Source organism: Pristiophorus japonicus, chromosome 3 (genome assembly GCF_044704955.1).
Source record: "Pristiophorus japonicus isolate sPriJap1 chromosome 3, sPriJap1.hap1, whole genome shotgun sequence".
Lineage (NCBI taxonomy): Eukaryota > Metazoa > Chordata > Chondrichthyes > Pristiophoridae > Pristiophorus > Pristiophorus japonicus.
The window spans coordinates 24,531,128-24,554,557 of NC_091979.1; the positions used below are offsets into that span (position 1 = coordinate 24,531,128).

At 47.9% G+C, this 23,430-nt stretch overlaps 1 protein-coding gene and 1 long non-coding RNA gene across 3 annotated transcripts in view; one reads left to right on the top strand and one right to left on the bottom strand.

Annotated features, from left to right (window-relative positions):
- adcy5 (adenylate cyclase 5) overlaps nucleotides 1-23,430 on the bottom strand; it is a 531,201-nt gene that overhangs the window by 89,250 nt on the left and 418,521 nt on the right. Inside the window, exon 9 of the mRNA XM_070875264.1 lies at nucleotides 14,525-14,553. Coding sequence (XP_070731365.1) covers nucleotides 14,525-14,553 — 29 coding nt within the window. The remainder of the gene's footprint in view (nucleotides 1-14,524; nucleotides 14,554-23,430) is intronic.
- Nucleotides 1-23,430, top strand: part of LOC139259689 (uncharacterized) — a 180,907-nt gene that overhangs the window by 2,424 nt on the left and 155,053 nt on the right. The window lies entirely within an intron of this gene.

A 23,430-nucleotide genomic window follows, 5' to 3' on the forward strand; every position in this document is an offset into this window, starting at 1 on the left:
CGAAGGAAAGCGTTGTGATGGCGAGGTACCGGTTCTACACCTACAATAGGTCTGAAGGCCAGGAAGTGGTGCGTTATGTCGCCGAGCTGAGACACCTTGCAGGACATTGCGAATTTGAAGGACATTTGGAGCACATGCTCAGAGACTTTTTCGTACTTGGCATTGGCCAGGAACCATACTTCGCAAACTTTTGACTGTAGAGACTCCAACCTTGAGTAAGGCCATAGCAATAGCCCAGGTGTTCATTGCTACCAGTGACAATACGAAGCAAATCTCTCAGCACACAAGTGCTGCTACAAGTACTGTGAACAAAGTGATGTTGTTTTCGAATCGTCACGTACAGGGCAGGTCACACATACCTGCAGCTACACGTCCGCAGATGTCTCAGAGTCCACCATCAAGGGTGATGAATGCAAGGCCATTAACACCTGTTGGCGCTGCGGGGGTGATCATCGTTTCCATTCATGCTGCTTCAAAGAGTACGTTTGCAAGGGCTGTGGAACAATGGGACACCTCCAACGAGTGTGCAGGCGAGATGCAAAGCCTGTTAAACCTGCAAACCACTACGTTGCAGAGGAAGACAGATCTATGGAGGATCACGATGAACCAGAACCTCAGATCAAGGAGGGAGAGGTACATGGCGTGCACACATTCACCACGAATTGTCCCCCGATAATGCTGAATGTTGAACTAAATGGACTCCCGGTGTCAATGGAGCTGGACACGGCATGAGCCAGTCCATCATGGGCAAAAAGACTTTCGAAGGGTTGTGGTGCAGCAAGGCCTTAAGGCCAGTGTTAACTCAAGTTCGCACAAAACTGCACTTACACGAAAGAACTGATTCTGTAATCGGCAATGCTACCGTAAAGGTCTCCTACGATGGAGCAGTGCACAAGCTACCACTTTGGATGGTACCGGGCGATGGTCCCATGCTGCTCGGCAGGAGTTGGCTGGGAAAGATACGCTGGAACTGGGACGACGTCTGAGCGCTATCGCCCACTGACGATACTTCGTGTGCCCAGGTCTTAAACAAATTTCCTTCGCTGTTCGAACCAGGCATCGGGAAATTCCCAGGAGAAAAAGTGCAGATCCACCTAATTCCGGGGGCGTGACCCATCCATCACAAGGCGAGAGCAGTACCGTACATGATGAGAGAAAGGGTAGAGATCGAGCTAGACCGGCTGCAAAGAGAGGGCATCATTTCACCGATCGAGTTCAGCGAGTGGGCCAGTCCTATTGTCCCAGTCCTCAAGGGAGATGGCACTTTCAGAATCTATGGTGATTACAAAGTAACTATCAATCGTTTCTCCCTGCAGGACCAATACCCACTACCAATGACCGACGACCTCTTTGCAACGCTGGTGGCAGGAAAGACGTTCACGAAGCTGGATCTGACTTCAGCCGACATGACGCAGGAACTGGACGAATCATCGAAGGCCCTCACCTGCATCAACACGCACAATGGTCTTTTTGGTTATAACGTTTGGAATCCGATCGGCGGCGGCGATATTCCAGAGAAACATGGAAAGCTTACTGAAGTCGGTCCCGCACACCGTGGTCTTCCAGGACGACATCTTGGTCACAGGTCGGAACACAGTCGAGCACCTACAGAACCTGGAGGAGGCTCTTAGTTGATTCAACCGTGTGGGGCTCAGGTTGAAACACTTGAAGTGTGCTTTCCTGCTGCTTGAAGTGGAGTTCCTGGGAAGGAGGATTGCGGCAGACGGCATCAGGCCCACCAACACGAAGACAGAAGCAATCGAGAACGCACCGAGGCCACAGAACGTGACAGAGCTGCAGTCGTTTCTGGGATTCCTGAACTACTTTGATAACTTCTTACCGGGTCTCAGCAGACTGTTAGAACCACTGCATGTTTTACTATCAAAAGGGGACGAATGGGTTTGGGGCAAAAGCCAAGAAAATGCCTTTGTAAAAGCGAGAAAATTGTTATGCTCAAACAAATTGCTTGTGTTGTATGATTCATGTAAGCGTTTGGTACTAGCATGTGATGCGTCGTCATATGGCGTCGGGTGTGTATTGCAACAAGCTAATGATTTCGGGAAACTGCAACTGGTTGCTTATGCATCTAGGAGTCTGTCTAAGGCTGAAAGAGCCTGCAGCATGATTGAGAAAGAAGTGTTAGCGTGTGTTTATGGGGTGAAGAAAATGCATCAATACCTGTTTGGGCTAAAATTCGAATTGGAAACTGACCATAAGCCACTTATAGCCCTGTTCTCCGAGAGTAAAGGGATAAATACCAATGCATCGGCCCGCAAGCAGAGATGGGCGCTCATGCTGTCCGCATGTAATACGCCATCCGCCACAGGCCAGGCACAGAAAACTGCGCCGATGTTCTCAGTAGGTTGCCATTGCCCACTACGGGGGTGGAAATGGAGCAGCCCGCAGATCTAGCCATGGTTATGGAAACATTTGAGAGTGAGCAATCACCCGTCACTACCCGGCAGATCAAAACCTGGACAAGCCAGGACCCCTTATTATCTCTAGTCAAAAGCTGTGTACTTCACGGGAGCTGGTCCAGTGTCCCAGTGGAAATGCAGGAAGAGATAAAGCCGTTCCAGCGGCGCAAAGATGAAATGTCTATACAGGCAGACTGCCTTTTGTGGGGCAATCGAGTAGTGGTCCCCAAGAAGGGCAGAGACACCTTCATCAATGAACATCTCAGTACCCATCCAGGCATCGTAATGATGAAAGCGATAGCCAGATCCCACGTGTGGTGGCCCAGTATCGATGCGGACTTAAGAGTCCTGCGTTCACAGATATAATACATGCTCGCAGTTAAGCAATTTACCCAGGGAGGCGCCGCTAAGTTTATGGTCTTGGCCCTCCAAACCGTGGTCTAGGGTACACATCAACTATGCAGGCCCGTTCTTGGGGAAAATGTTCCTTCTGGTTGTAGACGCATACTCCAAGTGGATTGAATGTGAGATAATGTCGGCTAGCACGTCTGTTGTCACTACTGAAAGCCTGCGGGCCATGTTTGCCACACACGGCCAACCCGATGTCCTGGTGAGCGACAACGGGCCATGTTTTACCAGTGTTGAGCTCAAAGAATTCGTGACCTGTAACGGGATCAAACATGTCATATCTGCCCCGTTTAAACCAGCGTCCAATGGTCAGGCAAAGAGAGCAGTGCAAACCATCAAGCAAGGCTTGAAGAGGGTAACTGAAGGCTCGCTGCAGACTTGCCTATCCTGAGTCCTGCTTAGCTACCGCACGAGACCCCACTCACTCACTGGGATCCCACCTTCTGACCTGCTCATGAAAAGAGCACTTAAGACAAGACTCTCATTAGTTCATCCTGATCTACATGAACAGGTAGAGAGCAGGTGGCTTCAACAAAGTACATATTATGATAGCGCAAATGTCACGCGAGATTGAAATCAATGATCCTGTATCTGTATTAAATTATGGACAAGGTCCCAAGTGGCTTCCCGGCACTGTCATGGCCAAAGAGGGAAGCAGGGAGTTTCGGGTCAAACTTTCAAATGGACTCATTCACCAGAAACACTTGGACCAAATCAAACTCAGATTCACGGACTACCCTGAGCAACCCACCTTGGACCCTACCTTTTTTGATCCCCCAACATACACACCAGTGGCAACCGACACCACGGTTGACCATGAAGCAGAACCCATCATCCACAGCAGCCCAGCAGAGGGCCCAACACACCAGGCAGCCCAGCAAGGCCAGCTGCACAAAGCAGCCCAGCGAGGGCCCACCAAATGATTCAACAACACCAGCTTTCACACCGAGACGATCAGCCAGGGCAAGAAAGGCTCCAGATCGACTCACATTGTAAATAGTTACACTATTGACTTTGCGGCGGGGCGGGGGCAGTGTTGTTATATATGTAAACTTGTATTTACTCTATACAGCCACCAGAGGGCTCATCCCCTGGAGTCCCAAGGGATCCCATAATCCCTTGGGAGCACAGGTATTTAAGGAGGCTTCACAGGTTGGAGAGGCACTCTGGAGACTTGCAATAAAAGACTAAGGTCACACTTTACTTTGAGCTCACAGTGTTCAGTATGACTCTTTCTCCATACACTCCAGGTTACAGCACAGAAGGAGGCCATTCGGCCCGTCGAGCCCGTGCCGGCTCTCTGCAAGAGCACCTCAGCCAGTCCCACTCCCCCGCCCTTTCCCAGTAGCCCTGCAATTTTTTTTCCTTCAGGTACTTATCCGATTCCCTTTTGAAAGCCATGATTGAATCTGCCTCCACCAGCCTTTCGGGCCGTGCATTCCAGATCCTAACCACACGCTGCGTAAAATAGATTTTCCTCATATCGCCTTTGGACCTTCTGTCAAATCACCTTAAATCTGCATCCTCTGCTTCTCGACCCTTCCACCAATGGGAACAGTTTCTCTCTATCGACTCTGTCCAGACCCCTCATGATTTTGAACACCTTTATCAAATCTCCTCTCAACCCACTGCTCCGAGGAGAACAACCCCAGCTTCTCCAGTCTATCCACGGAACTGAAGTCCCTCATCCCTGGAACCATTCTTGTAAATCTTTTCTGCGCCCTCTCTAAGGCCTTCACATCCTTCCTAAAGTGCGGTGGCCAGAACTGGACACAGTACTCCAGTTGAGGTCGGAGTAAAGATTCATCATAACTTCCTTGCTTTTGTACTCTATGCCTCTATTTATGAGGCCCAGGATCCCGTATGCTTTTTTAACGCTTTCTCAACCTGCCCTGCCACCTTCAATGATTTGTGCACATATCCCCCAGGTCTCTCTGAACCCTCGCCTCTGAGTCAGAAGGTTGTGGGTCCAAAATTCCTTCCAGGGATGTGAGCACAAACAAATTTAGACTGACTCTCCAGTGCAGTGCCGAGGGACTGCTGCACTGTTCGAAGTGCAGTCTTTTGGATGAGACGTTAAACCGAGGCCCCGTCTGCACTCTCAGGTGCACGTAAAAGATCCCACGGCACTATTTCGAAGAAGAGCAGGACAGTTATCCCCAGTGTCCTGGGGCCAATATTTATCCCTCAAACAACATAATCATTAAAACAGATTATCCGGTCATTATCACATTTCTGTTTGTGGGAGCTCGCTGTGCGCAAACTGGCTGCCGCGTTTCCCACATTACAACAGTGACTGCACTCCAAAAAGTACTTCATTGGCTGTAAAGCGCTTTGAGACGGCCAGTGGTTGTGAAAGGCGCTATATAAAGGCAAGTCTTTATTTCTTTCATGCACCCCCTTTAGAATTGTACCCTTTAGTTTACAGAAATTAGTTTTTTTCTGTTTTTGGGATGCGTGGCCCATTCAAAATACCGCAAATGCACTATTTTTCTCATTGATAGGCCAGCGAGCTGGCTGCGCGGAAGGTCCAGAGAACTGTGTGTCCACACGGCTTAAAGGGAACATTGCCCATACGTCAAGCATAAGGCCGCAAGCCACGACCCTGCCTTGACTGCTCTCACCTCCCAATCAGAAGGTCACAGGTCAAGGCCTATAAGAAAGAAAGACTTGCATTTATATAGCGCCTTTCACGACCACTGGATGTCTCAAAGCGCTTTACAGCCAATGAAGTACTTTTGGAGTGCAGTCACTGTTGTAATGTGGGAAACGCGGCAGCCAACTTGCGCACAGCAAGCTCCCACAAACAGCAATGTGGTAATGACCAGTAATGTTTTTTTTGCGATGCTGATTGGGGGTAGATATCGGCCAGGACACCGGGGATAACTCCCCTCCTCTTCTTTGAAATAGTGCCGTGGGATCTTTTACATCCACTTGACAGGGCAGACAGAGCTTCGGTTTAACGTCTCATCCAAAAGATGGCTGCTCCGACAGTGCGGCACTCCCTCAGCACTGCACTGGGAGCGTCAACCTAGATTTATGTGCTCAAAGTTCCTGGAGTGGGACTTGAACCTGCAACCTTCTGACTCAGAGGGGAGTGTGCTGCCCACTGAGCCACGGCTGACATTAAAAGTGACTTGAGCACACAATCTAGGCCCGACACTTCGGTGCAGTAATTTTCCCCCCTCCCCCCGCCTCCTACATTGTTGGGAGCTGCCGCCTCTGTGTGTAAGGTCCCTCACAGCACCCTTCAAAGAAAGAGCAAGGGGAGGCGTTGGGGCCAACGTTTATCTCATGGCTGCGTGGACTCACTGCGTCTCCAGCCTTCAGCGGATCCCGGCATAAGGTTCGGTGTGGGATCTTGCTGTGTGCGCCTTGGCAGCCGCAACACCACAGCGACTGTGCTCCGAAAGCTGTTCGTCGGCGGGCAGGAGCTTACGGAGGTCCTGAGGCGGTGAGAAGCGCTGAACAAACGCGAGTTCTTTCTTTCATTTATTGCCTGCCGCCTCACTCCTCCGCTCTCTCCTCGGCCTGACTCCGGCACGTGGCCCATCGCTGGCGTTTGCGCAAGGACAGCGCGTGTTCAGACAGGCTCCAGTTCTGCTTTCCGCAAGGGGAACATCAGTCACAGCTGCCCCAACCCATTCCCCACCCTCGCCGCTTATGATACATAAGAACATAAGAAATAGGAGCAGGAGTAGGCCAATTGGCCCCTCGAGTCTGCTCCGCCTTTCTTCGCCATTATCATCATGGGCAATCCCTCGGAATCGAGGAAGACTTGCTTCCACTCCTGAAGTGAGTTCTTTGGTGGCTGAACAGTCCAATACGAGAGCCACAGACTCTGTCACAGGTGGGACAGGTAGTGGTTGAGGGAAAGGGAGGGTGGGACAGGTTTGCCGCACGCTCCTTCCGCTGCCTGCGCTTGATTTCTGCATGCTCTCGGCGATGAGACTCGAGGTGCTCAGCGCCTTCCCGGATGTACTTCCTCCAATTAGGGCGGTCCTTGGCCAGGGACTCCCAGGTGTCGGTGGGGATGTCGCACTTTATCAGGGAGGCTATGAGGGTGTCCTTGTAACTGCCCATCTTTGGCTCGTTTGCCGTGAAGGAGCTCCGAGTAGAGCACTTGCTTAGGGAGTCTTGTGTCTGGCATCCGAACTATGTGGCCTGCCCAGCGGAGCTGATCGAGTGTGGTCAGTGCTTCAATGCTGGGGGTGTCCATGATCAGATCCGCCATTCAATAAGATCATGGCTGATCTGATCATGGACTCAGCTGCACTTCCCTGCCTGCTCCCCATAACCCTTGATTCCCTTATCGCTCAAAAATCTGTTTATTTCAATATATTCAATGACCCAGCCTTCACAGCTCTCTGGGGCAGAGAATTCCATAGATTCACGACTCTCTGAGAGAAGAAATTTCTCCTCATCTCTGTTTTAAATGGGTGGCCCTTTATTCTGAAACTATGACCCCTAGTTCTAGATTCCCCCGCGAGGGGAAACATCCTCTCTGCATCTCCCCTGTCAAGCCCCCTCAGAATCTAATATGTTTCAATAAGATCACCTCTCTTTCCTCTAAACTCCAATGAGCATAGGCCCAACCTGCTGAACCTGTCTTCGTAACACAACCCCCTCATCTCAGGAATCAACCTCGTGAACCTTCTCTGAACAGCCTCCAATGCAAGTATATCCCTCCTTAAATACAGAGACCAAAACTGTACGCAGTACTCCAGGTGTGGCCTCACCAATACCCTGTACAGTTGTAACAGGACTTCCTTATTTTTATACTCCATCCCCTTGCAATAAAGGCCAACATCAGAAAGCCCTGAAAATGATTCCATGGATTTTATATTATTCCACTTTTTCCAACAGTTCAATAAGTTCCAGTAATGCCATAAATAGTTAACATTATTATTGTTGCATCGTGCGACTACCAGGTAGAAGGCGAACTAGATGGATTTTGATCTGTCATCTAGTAAACCTAATGATCCTGATACACTAACCAAAACAGTTTGCAGTCTGTGACTGCAGAGGGCGCTCTCGTCCCTCTCTAACCCTGTGGCTGAAGCTGGATAAGAAAATTTCTACAATTCCGGCCTCTTGCGCACCCCCGATTTTCATCCCTCCATCATTAAGGGCCGTGCATTCGTAACATCGCCCGTCTCTGCCCCTGCCTCAGCTCATCCGCTGCTGAAGCCCTCATCCATGCCTTTGTTACTTCCAGACTTGACTACTCCAACGCACTCCTGGCTGGCCTCCCACATTCTACCCTAGGTAAACTAGAGGTGATCCAAAACTCGCCTGCCCCGTGTCCTAACTTGCACCAAGTCCCACTCACCCATCACCCCAGTGCTCGCTGACCTACATTGGCTCCTGGTTAAGCAACGCCTCGATTTCAAAATCTCGTCCTTGTTTACAAACCCCTCCATGGCCTTGTTCCCTCCCTATCTCTGGAATCTGCTTCAGCCTCACCACCGCACCCCCCCCCCCCCACCCCCTGAGATGTCTGCGCTCTTCAAATTCTGCCCTCTTGAGCATCCCTGATTATAACAGCTCAACCATCGATGGCCGTGCCTTCAGCTGCCTGGGCCCCAAGCTCTGGAACTCCCTCTCTAAACCTCTCCGCCTCTCTACCTCTCTTTCCTCCTTTAAGATGTTCCTTAAAACCTATTTCTTTGACCAAGCTTTTGGTCACCTGTCATAATTTCTTCTTAAGTGGCTCGATGTCAAATTTTTTAAATTTTTTATAACACTCCTGTGAAGCTCCTTGGGGAGTTTTAATATGTTAAAGACGCTATATAAATACAAGTAGTTGTTGTTGCATAGGCCCTATGCACTGGAATTCCCTCCCTGAACCTCTCTACCTCTCTCCCTTTGACCAAGCCTTTTGGTCATCTGCCCTAGCATCACCTTATGCTGCTCGGTGTCAAAGTTTTGTTCGATAACACTCCTGTAAAGTGCCTTGGAACGTTTTACTCCGTTAAAGGCGCTATATAAATGGCAGTTGTTGTTGTTTATTTGGGGTCGACCTTGGACTTTGTGCGATAGTGTAAAAAGGGCGATAGCCTTTCCAGTATTTTCTGTTTTATTTCAGGACTTCAATTATTTTATTTTTTCCATTTTCCTCCGCTCTTGGCCTAGGCCTGATAATTCCGATCAAACCATTTCCGGTAGATGACTCTTCGACAGCACCTCCCAAACTTATTATTATTTGTTCCTGGGATGTGGGCATCGGTGTCGAGGCCGGCATTTATTGCCCATCCCTAATTGCCCCTTGAGAAGGTGGTGGTGAGCCGCTTTCTTGAACCTTCCAGTGGTTCAAGAAGGCGGCTCTCAAGGGCCGTTACGAATGGGCAGTAAACGTTGGCCTTGACAGCGATGCCCCTGTCATGAGGATGAATGAATAAAATAACAAATGCTGACCACAGGCATGCCCCAGAATGGAACCAATTAGAACGAGTTAACTTTGTAAAACTCAATTCTGATGTGGATCAGAGGTGAAGGCACGAGCTTGTGCTGAACTCAGAGGATAATTAAGGACAGCACCGAGTACAAAGTGGATTATGTTGCCGTGCTTACAAAATGGAAATGAAAGATGACAGGATATTAGATTATTGTGTGCGTTCGGGCATTGCACTATTTCAAGATTCGATTTGGGAATTTGGGAATTCGTTCTGCATAGCAACCTCTCAAATCATGTCCTCTCTCAACTCGGTCGGTCAAGCCCCCACTGCTGATTTTTTTCACTTTGAAATAGGTTCTGACAGAAAGACAGCTTAGCCGGGAGTTTCCATCAGTTGGCGTGGGTTATTTTCAGCGCAAAGCACTCAAAATCCGACCAAAGCCCACGCAAAAGATCACGGAATTTTCAGCACACATTACCTTCAGCGCAAATCGAGTTTCCGCGACAATTTCGCACTTGTTTACAGAAGATCACACTGGAAACCAGCCCCGCCCACAAAACTGGCCACCCGCCCCCCCCCACCCCAGATCGAATGAATCACCATGTTGAGTTTCCGCCAAATTGCACCCGATCCCGGACCTTCGAGGAGGCTCTTAAATTGAAAAGTGTTAATTTTGCGCCTTTTTACAAGTTTTTGAATACAAGTTAATTTTTTTTAAAACTGAAAACCTGATTGATTCTGAGGTGGAATTAACAGGGTAGATGCAGGGAGGATGTTCCCCCCCTGGCTGGGGAGTCTAGAACCGATGGGCTCACAGTCTCAGAATCAGGGGTCGGCCATTGAGGCCTGAGATGGGGGAGAAACCTCTTCACTCGGAGGGCGGTGAATCTTTGGAATTCTCTGCCCCAGAGGGCTGTGGATGCTCCGTTGTTGGGTACATTCAAGGCTGAGATAAATAGATTTTTGAACTACAGGGGAATCAAGGGATATGGGAGCGGGCAGGAAAGTGGAGTGGAGGCCAAGAGCAGATCAGCCATGATCTTATTGACTGGCAGAGCAGGCTCGAGGGGCCTTATGGCCTACTCCTGCTCCTATTTCTTATGTTCTTTAACTAATAAATGGTTCTCTGCAGGACATTCTTGCTATTGAGGGAGTGCAGCGAAGGTTCACCAGACTGATTCCCGGGATGGCGGGACTGACCTATCAAGAAAGACTGGATCAACTGGGCTTGTATTCACTGGAGTTCAGAAGAATGAGAGGGGACCTCATAGAAACATATAAAATTCTGACGGGGTTAGACAGGTTAGATGCAGGAAGAATGTTCCCAATGTTGGGGAAGTCCAGAACCAGGGGTCACAGTCTAAGGATAAGGGGTAAGCCATTTAGGACCGAGATGCGGAGGAACTTCTTCACCCAGAGAGTGGTGAACCTGTGGAATTCTCTACCACAGAAAGTTGTTGAGGCCAATTCACTAAATATATTCAAAAAGGAGTTGGATGAGGTCCTTACTGCTAGGGGGATCAAGGGGTATGGTGAGAAAGCAGGAATGGGGTACTGAAGTTGAATGTTCAGCCATGAACTCATTGAATGGCGGTGCAGGCTAGAAGGGCCGAATGGCCTACTCCTGCACCTATTTTCTATGTTTCTATGTTTCTATTTTCAATCATTTAAAATTGGGTTACTCACAGTTGATGGACTGACACTGTGTTTATTTTTTGTGATAAACTCATTTTCAGTTGTATTAATTAAACTGCACCAAGTGGCTCTTGCCTATAAGGACTCCTCTTGGCCAATCTCCTCCTATCAAATCAAACCCTTTTGAGCACAGAACTCTCAGTCGGGCCATCATATTCATCAACGTCCACCCACCCGCCCTTCCGCCGTTTATTTCCTTCTGTGAAGTGTGGCTCGGCATTCAAACTGAAGCCTGGCTGTGAGTCTACAGATAATATTGGCGCTTCCTCAGGGCAGCCCAAAGCACTTCACAGCCAATTGTTTTTTGAGGTGCTGTCACTGTTGTATGTCGGCTGACACGGCGAGGTTCCGTGAACAGCAGAGCGGTAAATGAGCAGGTAATCCGTTTTTTTTTAGTGATGTGGGTTGCGGGATAAATGCTGGCCCAGGACCACCAGGGGTGGACTCCCCCTGCTTCGGCTTGGATTCCTGCCATCCACCGGCGCCTCCGGCAGTGCAGCACTCTTTGAGTACTGTGCGGGAGTGTCCTCAAGGCTCCGGAGTGGGGCTTGAGCCCACAACCTTCGGGACCCAGAAGCAAAAGAGTGTTGTCACTGAGCCTCGGCCAGACCAAGGGCAACAAGTGAGGAGACAGAGAAAAAAAACCTGCGCTTATTTAACCCCTTTCCACTCCCTCGGGACATTTCAAGGGGCACGGCCTCGATTGATGCAACTGCCCTAACTGAGCAATGATTTGGCACTAAATTGGTGACCCCGCTCAGGAAGCCCAACAGAAATTGACAATGTGGGAAACAGGAAAAGTATCACACTGGTGGTGGTGGGCTGCTCGTTTGATCTGGGGGTTAAGCTAATAGTCCGTGCATGGTGAAGGGGGCTCTACTCTAATCGCATAACTAGAGGCCATTATTATAAGACGGTCACCACGAAATCCAAAAGGGAATTTAGAAGGAAGAATGGTGAGAATGTGGAACTCGCTACCACGGAGTGGTGGAAGCGAATATTATGGATGCATTTAAGGGGAGGCTGGACTAGCACATGAGGGAGAAGGGAACAGAGGGTTATAGAAACATAGAAACATAGAAAATAGGTGCAGGAGTAGGCCATTCGGCCCTTCGAGCCTGCACCGCCATTCAATGAGTTCATGGCTGAACATGCAACTTCAGTCCCCCATTCCTGCTTTCTCGCCATATCCCTTGATCCCCCTTGTAGTAAGGACTACATCTAACTCCTTTTTGAATATACTGATAGATTTAGATGAGGAAAGATGGGAGGAGGCTCGAGTGGAGCATAAACGCCAGCATGGACTGGTTGGGCCAAATGGCCTGTTTCTGTGTTGTATATCCTATGTAATCCTGTGTAACCATACTGTATCTGGGAGTCACCAGCTAGGCTTGGATGCAGGAGGTCTTTCGACCTATTAGATCCCATCATGTCACAATACCTATTTTTCCATGACAGCATATGAACATAAGAAATAGGAGCAGGAGTAGGCCATTTGGCCCCTCGAGCCTGCTCCACCATTTAATAAGATCATGGCTGATCCAATCATGGACTCAGCTCCACTTCCCTGCCCACTCCCCATAACCCTGTATTCCTTTATCGCTCAAAAATCTGTCTATCTCCACCTTAAATTTATTCACTGTCCCAGCTTGGGGTAGAGAATTCCACAGATTTACAGCCCTCTGAGAGAAGAAATTTCTCCTCATGTCAGTTTTAAATGGGCGGCCCCTTATTCTGAGACTATGTCCCCTAGTTTTAGTTTCCCCTGAGTGGAGACATCCTCTCTGCAATGTCGAGTCCCCTCATTATCTTGTATGTTTCAATAAGATCACCTCTCATTCTTCTGAACTCCAATGTGTATAGGCCCAACCTACTCAACCTATCTTCATAACTCAAACCCCTTATCTCTGGAACCGACCTAGTGAACCTTCTCTGAACAGCCTCCAATGCAAGTATATCCTTCCTTAAATACGGAGACCAAAACTAAACGCACTACTCTAGGTGTAGCCTCACCAACGCCCTGTACAGTTGTAGTAGGACTTCTCTGCTTTTATACTCTATCCCCCTTGCAATACAGGCCAACATTGCATTTGCCTTCCTGATTACTTGCTGTATCTGCATACTAACTGTTTGTATTTCATGCACTCTTTACTGCATCACTTTGCAATTTTTCTCCATTTAAATTATAATTTCCTTTTCTATTTTTTCTGCCAAGTGGATAACCTCACATTTTCCCACATTAGCCTGTCTATATCCCTTTTCAGGTTTTTTGTGTCCTCCTCACAATTTGCTTTCCCACTCATCTTTGTATCAGCAGCAAACTTGGCTACATTACACTCGGTCCTTTCATCCATGTCATTAATATAGATTGTAAATAGTTGAGATCCCAGCACCAATCCCTGTGGCACCCCACTGGTTACTGTTTGCCAACCGGAAAATGACCCATTTATCCCGACTCTCTGTTCTGTTCATTAGCCAATCCTCTATCCATGCTATTATATTACCCCCAACGCCGTGAACTTTTATCTTGTGCAGTAACCTTTTATGTGACACCTCATCGAATGCCTTCTGGAAATCCAAATATACCACATCCACTGGTTCCCCCTTATCCACCCTACTCGTTATATCCAGCAAATTTGTCAAACATGATTTCCCTTTCATAAAACCATGCTGACCCTGCTTGATTGAATCATGCTTTTCCAAATGTCCCGCTACTGCTTCCTTCATAATGGACTCTAGCATTTTCCCAATGACAGATGTTAGGCTAGCTGGTCTATAGTTTCCTGCTTTTTGTCTACATCCTTTTTTAAAGCCGTCTCCTCAATAAGTGACATTTAGATCCTATCATGAGGTCCCCAAAGTGGAAAAGTTTTCCCTCTCAGCATCAACTATGATCAATGTGAAAATTCACCTCAAATGTACTTTTAAATGCACCCTAAGGATGTCATTCAACCAATTATAACAAAAGCTCTTAGCAGTGACTTGCTCTCACATACCAATGGTTTAATCAACTTCACGAATTTATATTTTTAAGTTTCTATATTATTATTTAAAATATTTCTCTGTGTGTTACATCATAGAACTCATAAAAAAGAAATACTTAGATTTATATAGCTACCATCAGACATCTCAAAGGGCTTTACAGCCAATGAAGTGCTGTTTGAGTGTAGTCACTGTTGGAATATAGGAAACACAGCAGCCAATTTCTGCACATCAAGCTCCCACAAACATCAATGAGATAATAACCAGATCATCTGTTTTTAAGTGATGTTGGCTGAGTGATAAATATTGGCCAGTACACCGGGGAAAACTCCCCTGCTCTCACCTGAAAGATGTCAAACTCAGACAGTGCAGCACTCCCTCAGCACTGCACTGGAGTACCAGCCTGGATTTTGTGCTCAAGTCCCTGGAGTGGAATTTGAAGCTATGACCTCTTGGCTCAGAGGTGAGAGAAGGCTACCCACTGAATCACGGCTGACAACGCAGAGCCCCGATCCATACGTTTGAAATACAAGTCTGGTTTTCAAAGGGTTAATATTCTCGTCAGTTTATCCATATCAGCCGGAGACAAAATGTATATTTCCTTGAAAAAGGCTCATCACTTACTTATCCTTGGCCATGTAGTCCACAATGCCCTAGGAGCGAGGAGAGAGAGAGAGAGAGAGAGAGAGAAAGCTCATTAGTCTTAATTGAGCAACATCCCGATTTATTTACAGGTATTAACAACAACTAGGGAGATGGTACACAGTAAGATAATGGGAAAATGTTGAATCAATTATTAAAACTGTAAAGGCAGTGCATTTGGAAAGCAGTGACAGGATCGGTCCAAGTCAGCATGGATTTATGAAAGGGAAATCATGCTTGACAAATCTTCTAGAATTTTTTGAGGATGTAACTAGTAGAGTGGACAAGGGAGAACCAGTGTATGTGGTGTATTTGGACTTTCAAAAGGCTTTTGACAAGGTCCCACACAAGAGATTGATGTACAAAATTAAAGCACATGGTATTGGGGGTAATGTATTGACGTGGATAGAGAACTGGTTGGCAGACAGGAAGCAAAGAGTAGGAATAAACAGGTCCTTTTCAGAATGGCAGGCAGTGACTAGTGGGGTACCGCAAGGTTCAGTGCTGGGACCCCAGCTATTTACAATATACATTAATGATTTAGACGAAGAAATTGAATGTAATATCTCTAAGTTTGCAGATGACACTAAGCTGGGTGGCAGTGTGAGCTGTGAGGAGGATGCTAAGAGGCCTGCAAGGTAGACTTGGATTGGTTAGGTGAGTGGGCAAATGCATGGCAGATGCAGTATAATGTAGATAAATGTGAGGTTATCCACTTTGGTGGCAAAAACAGGAAGGCAGATTATTTTCTGAATGGTGACAGATTAGTAAAAGGGGAGGTGCAATGAGACCTGGGTGTCATGGTACATCAGTCATTGAAAGCTGGCATGCAGGTACAGCAGGCGGTGAAGAAGGCAAATCGCATGTTGGCCTTCATAGTGAGAGGATTTGAGTATAGGAGCAGGGAGGTCTTACTGCAGTTGTACGTGCCTTGGTGAGGCCACACCTTGAATATTGTGTTCAGTTTTGGTCTCCTAATCTGAGAAAGGACGTTCTTGCTATTGAGGGAGTGCAGCGAAGGTTCACCAGACTGATTCTCAGGATGACAGGACTGATATATGAAGAGAGACTGGATCAACTAGGCTTGTATTAAGTGGAATGTAGAAGAATGAGAGGGGATCTCATAGAAACATATAAAATTCTGACGGGATTGGACAGGTTAGTTGCAGGAAGAATGTTCCCAATGTTGGGGAAGTCCAGAACCAGGGGTCACAGTCTAAGGATAAAGGGTAAGCCATTTAGGACCGAGATGAGGAGAAACTTCTTCACTCAGAATTGTGAACCTGTGGAATTCTCTACCACAGAAAGTTGTTGAGGCCAGTGCGTTAGATATATTCAAAAGGGAGTTAGATGTGGCCCTTACGACGAAAGGGATCAAGGGGTATGGAGAGAAAGCAGGATTGGGGTATTGAAGTTGCATGATCAGCCATGATCATATTGAATGGTGGTGCAGGCCCGAAGGGCCGAATGGCCTACTCCTGCACCTATTTTCTATGTTTCTATGTTTCTATTCTTAAATTTTTATATGCAAGTTCTTAAAAGCTTACACTGCGTACATGCTGCTGTTCAACAACAACAACTTGTATTTGTATAGCACCTTTAATATAGTAAAATGTCCCCAACCTGCTTCGCAGGAGCGACATCAAAAAATTGGTAGATGGAGTATAATGTTGGAAAGTGTGAGGTCATGTACTTTGGCAGAAAAAAAATCAAAGAGCAAGTTATTATTTAAATGGAGAAAGATTGCAAAGTGCTGCAGTACAGTGGGACCTGGGTGTACTTGTGCATGAAACACAAAAGGATAGTATGCAGGTACAGCAAATGATCAGGAAGGCAAATGGAATCTTTGCCTTTATTTCAAGGGGATGGAGTATAAAAGTAGGGAAGTCTTGCTACAGTTTTACAGGGTATTGGTGAGGCCACACCTGGAATACTGCGTGCAGTTTTGGTTTCCATATTTATGAAAGGATATATTTGCTTTGGAGGCAGTTCAGAGAAGGTTCACTAGGTTGATTCCGGGGATGAGGGGGTTGACTTATGAGGAAAGGTTGAGTAGGTTGGGCCTCTACTCAGTGGAATTCAGAAGAATGAGAGGTGATCTTATCGAAACGTATAAGATTATGAGGGGGCTTGACAAGGTGGATGCAGAGAGGATGTTTCCACTGATGGGGGAGACTAGAACTAGAGGGGCCGCCCATTTAAAACTGAGATGAGGAGGAATTCCTTCTCTCAGAGGATTGTAAAACTGTGGAATTCACTGCCTCAGAGAGCTGTGGATGCTGGGACATTGAATAAATTTAAGACAGAAATAGACAGTTTCTTAAACAATAAGAAGATAAGGGGTTATGGGGAGCGGGTGGGGCAGTGGAGCTGAGTCCATGATCAGATGAGGCATGAGCGTATTAAATGGGGGAGCAGGCTCGAGGGGCCGTATGGCCTACTCCTGCTTCTATTTCTTATGTTCTTATGTAACATAAGAAAATATGGAATGAGAAAAGGAGTCATTTGACCCTTCCAGCACATTCCAGCAACAGACCATGTGCAACCCGTGGGTTATTGTGGTCTCCACCTGATTAATCCCGAGGAAAAATTCTACAGAAATACCCATTTCTTCCCAAATGATACCAAGCGCGGCTCAGAAACATGTATCTATCTCCGCTGCTGAATCCTGGGCTTCTGCCCCTGCACAATCCCACCCTTAACTCTCAGCCCCACCTACAAAAGACCTTCATGCTAAGTGGAGCCTTTGATTAGCTCAGTCTGTAACCTCCAATCTCAATCCGATCCCGATACTTACCCAGTTGTTTTGTCCCTAAGAACATAAGAAATAGGAGCAGGAGTAGGCCATTTGGCCCCTCGAGCCTGCTCCGCCATTCAATAAAATCATGGCTGATCTGATCATGGACTCAGCTCCACTTCCCTGCCCGCTCCCCATAACCCTTGACTCCATTATCGTTCACAAATCTGTCTATCTCTGCCTTAAATACATTCAATGACCCAGCCTCCACAGCTCTTTGGGGTAGAGAATCTCAAAAATTCATGGCCCACTGAGAGAAGAAATTCCTCCTCATCTCCGTTTTAAATGGACGATCCCTTATTCTGAAACTGTGCCCCCTAGTTCTAGATTCTCCCAAGAGGGGGAAACATCCTCTCTGCATCTACCCTGTTAAGCCCCCTCAGAATCTTATATGTTTCAATAAGATCATCTCTTATTCTTCTCAACTCCAATGAGTATAGACCCAACCTGCTCAACCTTTCTTCATAAGACAACCCTTTCATCTCAGGAATCAACCTCGTGAACCTTCTCTGAACTGCCTCCAATGCAAGTATACCCCTCCTTAAATACGGAGACCAAAACTGTACACAGTACACCAGGTGTGGTCTCATCAATACCCTGTACAGTTGTAGCAGGACTTTTCTACTTGTATACTCTATTCCCCTTGCAATAAAGGCCAACATTCCATTTAACTTCCTGATTACTTGCTGTGCCCGCATACTAACTTTTTGCGTTTCATGTACAAGGACCCCAGCATTAAGTAGTGACACAACCTCAGCTTCTTTTGCAGTTCTATATGGTCACTACTCAATGAGGAGTCGGGAGGTGGGGGCGGGCGGGGGGGGGGAGATAGAAAGTGTGGTGTATGTCGGCACCTTTAGTAATGACTCCACGAGGCAGGGTATGATACTTAAACTGTGTAGACTGTAGTCCTTTATTTGCAGCTCCTCGCATGAGGACACCAAGCTGTGAGCTCCCTTTTATACTGGGTTACCTGCAGTGTGCAGCTAACCCTAAGGTCTCCAGCAGCAGCACCCTCTGGTGTACAGGTAAGGTGTGTACAGGGTAAGGGTACATTCAGTGTTACATAACAGTGTTACAGACTTCACACAACAAGCAAGCATGCATATACAACAGAAAGTTTCTCTAATCTATAGATTCACTTCATGTTTGTTCATTTTACGGTTGTGTCAGCCATGGTTACATTCTTGCCTCTGAGTTGGAAGATTGTCGGTTCAAGTTCCACCCCAGAGACTTTTAACACAAAAATCATGCTGACACTCCCAGCAGCATGTGATCTATTAGTCCCACCTGAGAGGGCAGGCTTAACGTCTCATAGAATCATAGGAATTTACAGCACAGAAGGAGGCCATTTCGGCCCATCGTGTCCGCGCTGGCCGACCAAGAGCTATCCAGCCTAATCCCACTTTCCAGCTCTTGGTCCGTAGCCCTGCAGGTTACGGTACTTTAAGTACACATCCAAGTGTTGTTTAAATGTGGTGAGGGTTTCTGCCTCGACCACCCTTTCAGGCAGTGAGTTCCAGACCGAAAGTCTCATCCAAAGGACAACATAGAATCACAGAAATCATAGAATGGTTATGTTGTGTATCTGTAAAGCATGCACTCCCATGTTCTGCCATCAGAGAGCGCATTCCCTGAAGTCCCAAGGGATCCCAGCATCCCTTGGGAGCACTGTATATAAGCCGGCCCCTAAGGCCTGTTACTCACTCTGGAGTGTCTTAATAAAGACTGAGTTCACTGTTACTTTAACCTCCCTGTGTGCAGCCTCATCTGTGTTAGAAACACAATAAGTGGCGATGAGTATACGAATCCAACGCAAAGATGCAGCAAACTGTGGGCATCCTGGAAAAGTTCTCGGAGGGTGAGGACTGGGAAGCCTACGTCGAACGGCTAGACCAGTACTTACTAGCCAACGAGCTGGACGGAGAAGGAAGCGCTGCAAAAAGGAGAGCGGTCCTCCTCACGGTCTGCGGGGCACTGACCTACAGCCTCATGAAAAATCTTCTGGCTGCGGTGAAACCCACAGATAAGTCGTATGAGGAGCTGTGTGCACTGGTTCGTGAGCATCTTAACCCGAGGGAGAGCGTGCTGATGGCAAGGTATCGGTTCCACACGTGCCAGCGATCTGAAGGTCAGGGAGTGGCGAGCTGCATCGCCAAGCTAAGGCGACTTGCAGGACAATGTGAGTTTGATGGCTATCTGGAGCAAATGCTCAGAGACTTTTTTGTACTGGGCATTGGCCACGAAACCATCCTACGAAAACTTTTGACTGTCGAGACACTGACTCTCAGTAAGGCCATTGCGATAGCACGGGCTTTTATGTCCACCAGTGATAACACCAAACAAATCTCCCAGCACACAAGTGCTTGCAATGTTCATAAATTACCTGGAACTGTGTTTGCGAACAGAAATGTACAGGGCAGAAACTACGAGTCTGCAACTGCCAGCAGGCCTCAGGTGACCCAGATGACTCAGAGTCCGCAACAAAGGATGAATGCAAGGCAATTCATACCTTGTTAGTGTTGTGGAGGCTTCCATTCAGCCTATTCATGCCGCTTCAAAGGGTATGTTTTCAAGAGCTGTGGAACAATGGGGCAGAGGAAGATCGGTCCATGGTGGATCAAAGCAATTTCGAGCCTCAGAGAGAGGAGGCTGATGCTGAAGTACACGGAGTGCACACATTTTCGATGAAATGTCCATCTATAATGCTAAATGTAAAATTGAATGGCTTACCCATAGCCATGGAACTGGACACTGGCGCTAGCCAATCCATCATGAGTAAAAAGATGTTTGAGAGACTGTGGTGCAACAAGGCACTCAGACCAGCCCTGAATCCCATCCACACGAAATTGAGAACATACACCAAAGAGCTTATCACTGTCCTGGGCAGCGCCATGGTCAAGGTCACATATGAGGGCACGATGCACGAACTGCCACTCTGGATTGTCCCGGGCGATGGCCCCACACTGCTTGGAAGGAGCTGGCTGGGCAAAATCCGCTGGAACTGGAATGACATCCGAGCGCTATCACATGTCGATGAGGCCTCATGTACCCATTCATGAACAAATTTCCTTCCCTTTTTGAGCCAGGCATTGGAAATATTTCCAGGGCGAAGGTGTGGATCCATTTGGTTCCAGAGGCACGACCCATTCACCACAAGGCGTGAGCGGTACCTCATAGGATGAGGGAGAGAGTGGAAATCGAGCTGGACAGGCTGCAATGCGAGGGCATCATCTCCCCCATGGAATTCAGCGAGTGGGCCAGCTCGATTGTTCCAGTACTCAAAAGTGATGGCACGGTCAGGATTTGCGGCGATTATAAAGTAACCGTTAATCGTTTCTCGCTAAAGGACCGATACCCGCTACCTAAGGCAGACGACCTATTTGCGATGCTGGCAGGAGGCAAGACATTCACCAAGCTCGACCTGACTTCAGCCTACATGACGCAGGAGCTGGAGGAGTCTTCGAAGGGCCTCACAAGGGATTGTCAATCTACAACAGATGCCCGTTTGGAATTCGGTCGGCTGCACCGATCTTCCATAGAAACATGGAGAGCCTACTCAAGTCGGTACCACGCACGGTTTTTCAGGACGACATATTGGTCACGGGTTGGGATACCGTCGAGCACCTACAAAACCTGGAGGAGGTCCTCCAGCGACTGGATCGCGTAGGGCTATGGCTGAAGAGGTTGAAATGCATCTTCATGGCAACAGAAGTGGAGTTTTTGGGGAGAAAGATTGCGGCGGATGGCATTCAGCCCACAGATGCCAAGACAGAGGCTATCAGGAACGTGCCCAGGCTATAGAACGTCACGGAGCTGCGGTCGTTCCTGGGACTCCTCAACTATTTTGGTAACTTCCTACCAGTGTTAAGCACCCTCTTAGAGGTCCTACATGTGTTATTGCGTAAATGTGAGAACTGGTATAGGGGAAAAAAACAAGTAATTTGCTTTTGAGAAAGCCAGAAACATTTTATGCTCCAACAAGCTGCTTGTATTGTACAGAAATATAGAAATATGGAAAATAGGTGCAGGAGTAGGCCATTCGGCCCTTTGAGCCTGCACCGCCATTCAATGGCTGAACATGCAACTTCAGTACCCCATTCCTGCTTTCTCGCCATACCCCTTGATCCCCCTAGTAGTAAGGACTACATCTAACTCCTTTTTGAATATATTTAGTGAATTGGCCTCAACAACTTTCTGTGGTAGAGAATTCCACAGGTTCACCACTCTCTGGGCGAAGAAGTTTCTCCTCATCTCGGTCCTAAATGGCTTACCCCTTATCCTTAGACTGTGACCCCTGGTTCTGGACTTCCCCAACATTGGGAACAATGTTCCTGCATCTAACCTGTCTAAACCCGTCAGAATTTTAAACGTTTCTATGAGATCCTCTCTCATTCTTCTGAAAGCCAGTGAATACAAGCCCAGATGATCCAGTCTTTCTTGATATGTCAGTCCTGCCATCCCAGGAATCAGTCTGGTGACCCGTGTAAAAGACTTGTGCTAGCATGTGATGCGTCGTCGTCCAGAGTCGGGTGTGTATTACAACAAGCTAACGTTGCGGGGAAGTTGCAACCTGTCGCCTATGCTTCCAGGAGCATGTCTAAGGCTGGGAGGGCCTGCAGCATGATTGAGAAAGAGGTATTAGTGTGTGTGTGTTCGGGGTAAAGAAAATGCATCAGTACCTATTTGGCCTCAAATTTGAGCTGGAAACTGATCACAAGCCCCTCATCTCCCTGTTCGCGGAAAATAAGGGGATAAATACTAATGCCTCAGCCTGCATACAAAGGTGGGCTATCAGCGTAAAACTATACCATCCGCCACAGGCCAGGCACCGAGAACTGTGCGGATGCTCTCAGTCGGATACCATTGCCCACCACGGGGGTGGAAATGGCGCAGCCTGCAAACTTGTTGATGGTGGTGCAGCCCGCAGACTTGTTGATGGTCATGGATGCATTTGAAAATGATAAATCACCTGTCACGGCCTGCCAGATTAGGACTTGGACCAGCCACGATCCTTTGCTGTCCCTAATAAAAAACTGTATACTGTATGGGAGCTAGGCCACCATACCCGTTGAAATGCAAGAGCTAATCAAGCCGTTCCAGCGACGAAAGGACCAGCTGTACATTCAGGCAGACTGCCTGTTGTGGGGTAACCACGTAGTGCTACCCAAAAAGGGCAGGGAGACATTCATCTTGGATCTCCACAGCACATACCTGGGTATAGTAATGATGAAAGCGATAGCCAGATCCCACGTGTGGTGGCCCGGTATCGACTCTGACTTAGAGTCCTGTGTACGGCAATGCAGCTTGTGTGCTCAGTTGAGCAATGCGCCCAGAGAGGCACCACTAAGTTTGTGGTCCTGGCCCTCCAGACCATGGTCGAGGATCCATGTCAGCTATGCGGGCCCGTTTCTCAGTAAAATGTTCCTGGTGGTGGTGGATGCTTTTTCAAAATGGATTGAATGTGAAATAATGTCGGGAAGCACCGCCACCGCCACCATTGAAAGCCTGAGGGCCATGTTTGCCACCCACGGCCTGCCTGACATACTGGTCAGTGACAACGGGCCATGTTTCACCAGTGCCGAATTTAAAGAATTCATGACCCACAATGGGATCAAACATGTCACCTCGGCCCCGTTTAAACCAGCCTCCAATGGGCAGGCAGAGCAGGCAGTACAAACAATCAAACAGAGCCTTAAACGAGTCACAGAAGGCTCACTCCAAACCCGCCTGTCCTAAGTACTGCTCAGCTACCGCACGAGACCCCACTCACTCACAGGGGTGCCCCCGGCTGAGCTACTCATGAAAAGGACACTTAAAACCAGACTCTCGCTTGTTCACCCCAACCTGCATGATCAGGTAGAGAGCAGGCGGCAGCAACAAAATGTAAACGATGGTCGCGCCACTGTGTCACGGGAAATTGATCTGAATTACCCTGTGTATGTGCTAAACTATGGACATGGTCCCAAGTGGATCGCGGGCACGGTGATAGCTAAAGAAGGGAATAGGGTGTTTGTCGTCAAACGAGACAGTGGACAAATTTGCAGAAAGCACCTGGACCAAACGAGGCTTCGGTTCACAGACTGCCCTG